This window comes from Acanthamoeba castellanii (genome assembly GCF_000313135.1).
Source record: "Acanthamoeba castellanii str. Neff unplaced genomic scaffold scf7180000084760, whole genome shotgun sequence".
In the NCBI taxonomy this organism is placed as follows: Eukaryota; Discosea; order Longamoebia; family Acanthamoebidae; genus Acanthamoeba; species Acanthamoeba castellanii.
Genome location: NW_004457406.1, coordinates 147,027 through 147,954, shown reverse-complemented (window position 1 = coordinate 147,954; position 928 = coordinate 147,027). Strand labels below are relative to the sequence as shown.

At 70.5% G+C, this 928-nt stretch overlaps 1 protein-coding gene across 1 annotated transcript in view; it reads right to left on the bottom strand.

Moving 5' to 3' along the window:
- The window catches only part of ACA1_223680 (uncharacterized protein), a gene marked incomplete at both ends in the record, with an annotated part of 4,336 nt that overhangs the window by 323 nt on the left and 3,085 nt on the right, over window positions 1–928 (bottom strand). Inside the window, one exon of the mRNA XM_004338005.1 lies at window positions 27–913. Coding sequence (XP_004338053.1) covers window positions 27–913 — 887 coding nt within the window. The remainder of the gene's footprint in view (window positions 1–26; window positions 914–928) is intronic.

Here is a 928-nt window from a genome sequence, read left to right as displayed (position 1 = left end):
TGGCTTGCCCTTCCCGTTGGGTCCACGCTGCTTGCTGTTCCTCTTCTTTCCCCCTCGGCCCCTTCCTGCCACGCTTGGTGGCCGCATCCGGGGTCGGCGGCGACGAGGCGCCACCACCGGCGGGGCCGCTCTTCGCTGCCTCGCCCACGCGCGCCTCCTCCTCCTTGGGCTCCGCCTTGATCTTTGGTGCCGCTTCCTTGTTGGGCACCTCGGGCTCGACCGCCTCGGAGGCCACGTCCTCCACCGCGGGCACCACCTCCGCTGCCTGGTGCTCTTCTTCGCTTGCTGCGGTGGCCGGAGGAGCCTCGTCGTCAGAATCAGGCCGGGCAGGCACCACCACGGCTGCCTCCTCCTCCCCCTCCTCATGCTGCTGCTGCTGCTGCGGAGTAGCGACTTCGTCGGAGGCGGGGAGGCGCTCCTCGTCGTGGCTCGCCACCTGCACCGCTTTGTCCTCCTCGCCGTCCTCCGGGCGCTGCTGCTGCTCTTCGGCGGCGTCGTGGTCCACGACCGGCTGCTCGGACGCCTCCTCGTCCTGGAGCTCCGCACCCGCCGCCTCGCCCGAGCGGAGCTCCGCATGGTCGTCGGCCTCGTTGTCTTGGCCGGTGGTGGCAGCGGCCTGGGGCTCCTCGCGGGCCTCGTCTTCACGGGTCGCCGACACCACCTCCTCTTCGAGTCCCGCCGGGTGGTCCACCGACCGCGTGGCCTCCGCCTCGTGCTCCTCGTGGTGGGACTCGGGCCGAGTCGGCTCGTCGTCGTCCTCCTCCTCCTTCACGTCCACCATGATCACGCTCTCCTCCTCGTCGTCGTCGCCCTCCTCGTGAGGGTTGGCGTCTTCGCCATGGTCGCCATTGGAGTCGGCGGTCGCCTCCGGAGAAGCGGCCGCGAGCTCCTCTTCGTTCTCCTCCTCCTCCTCCTGCTGCTGCTGCTG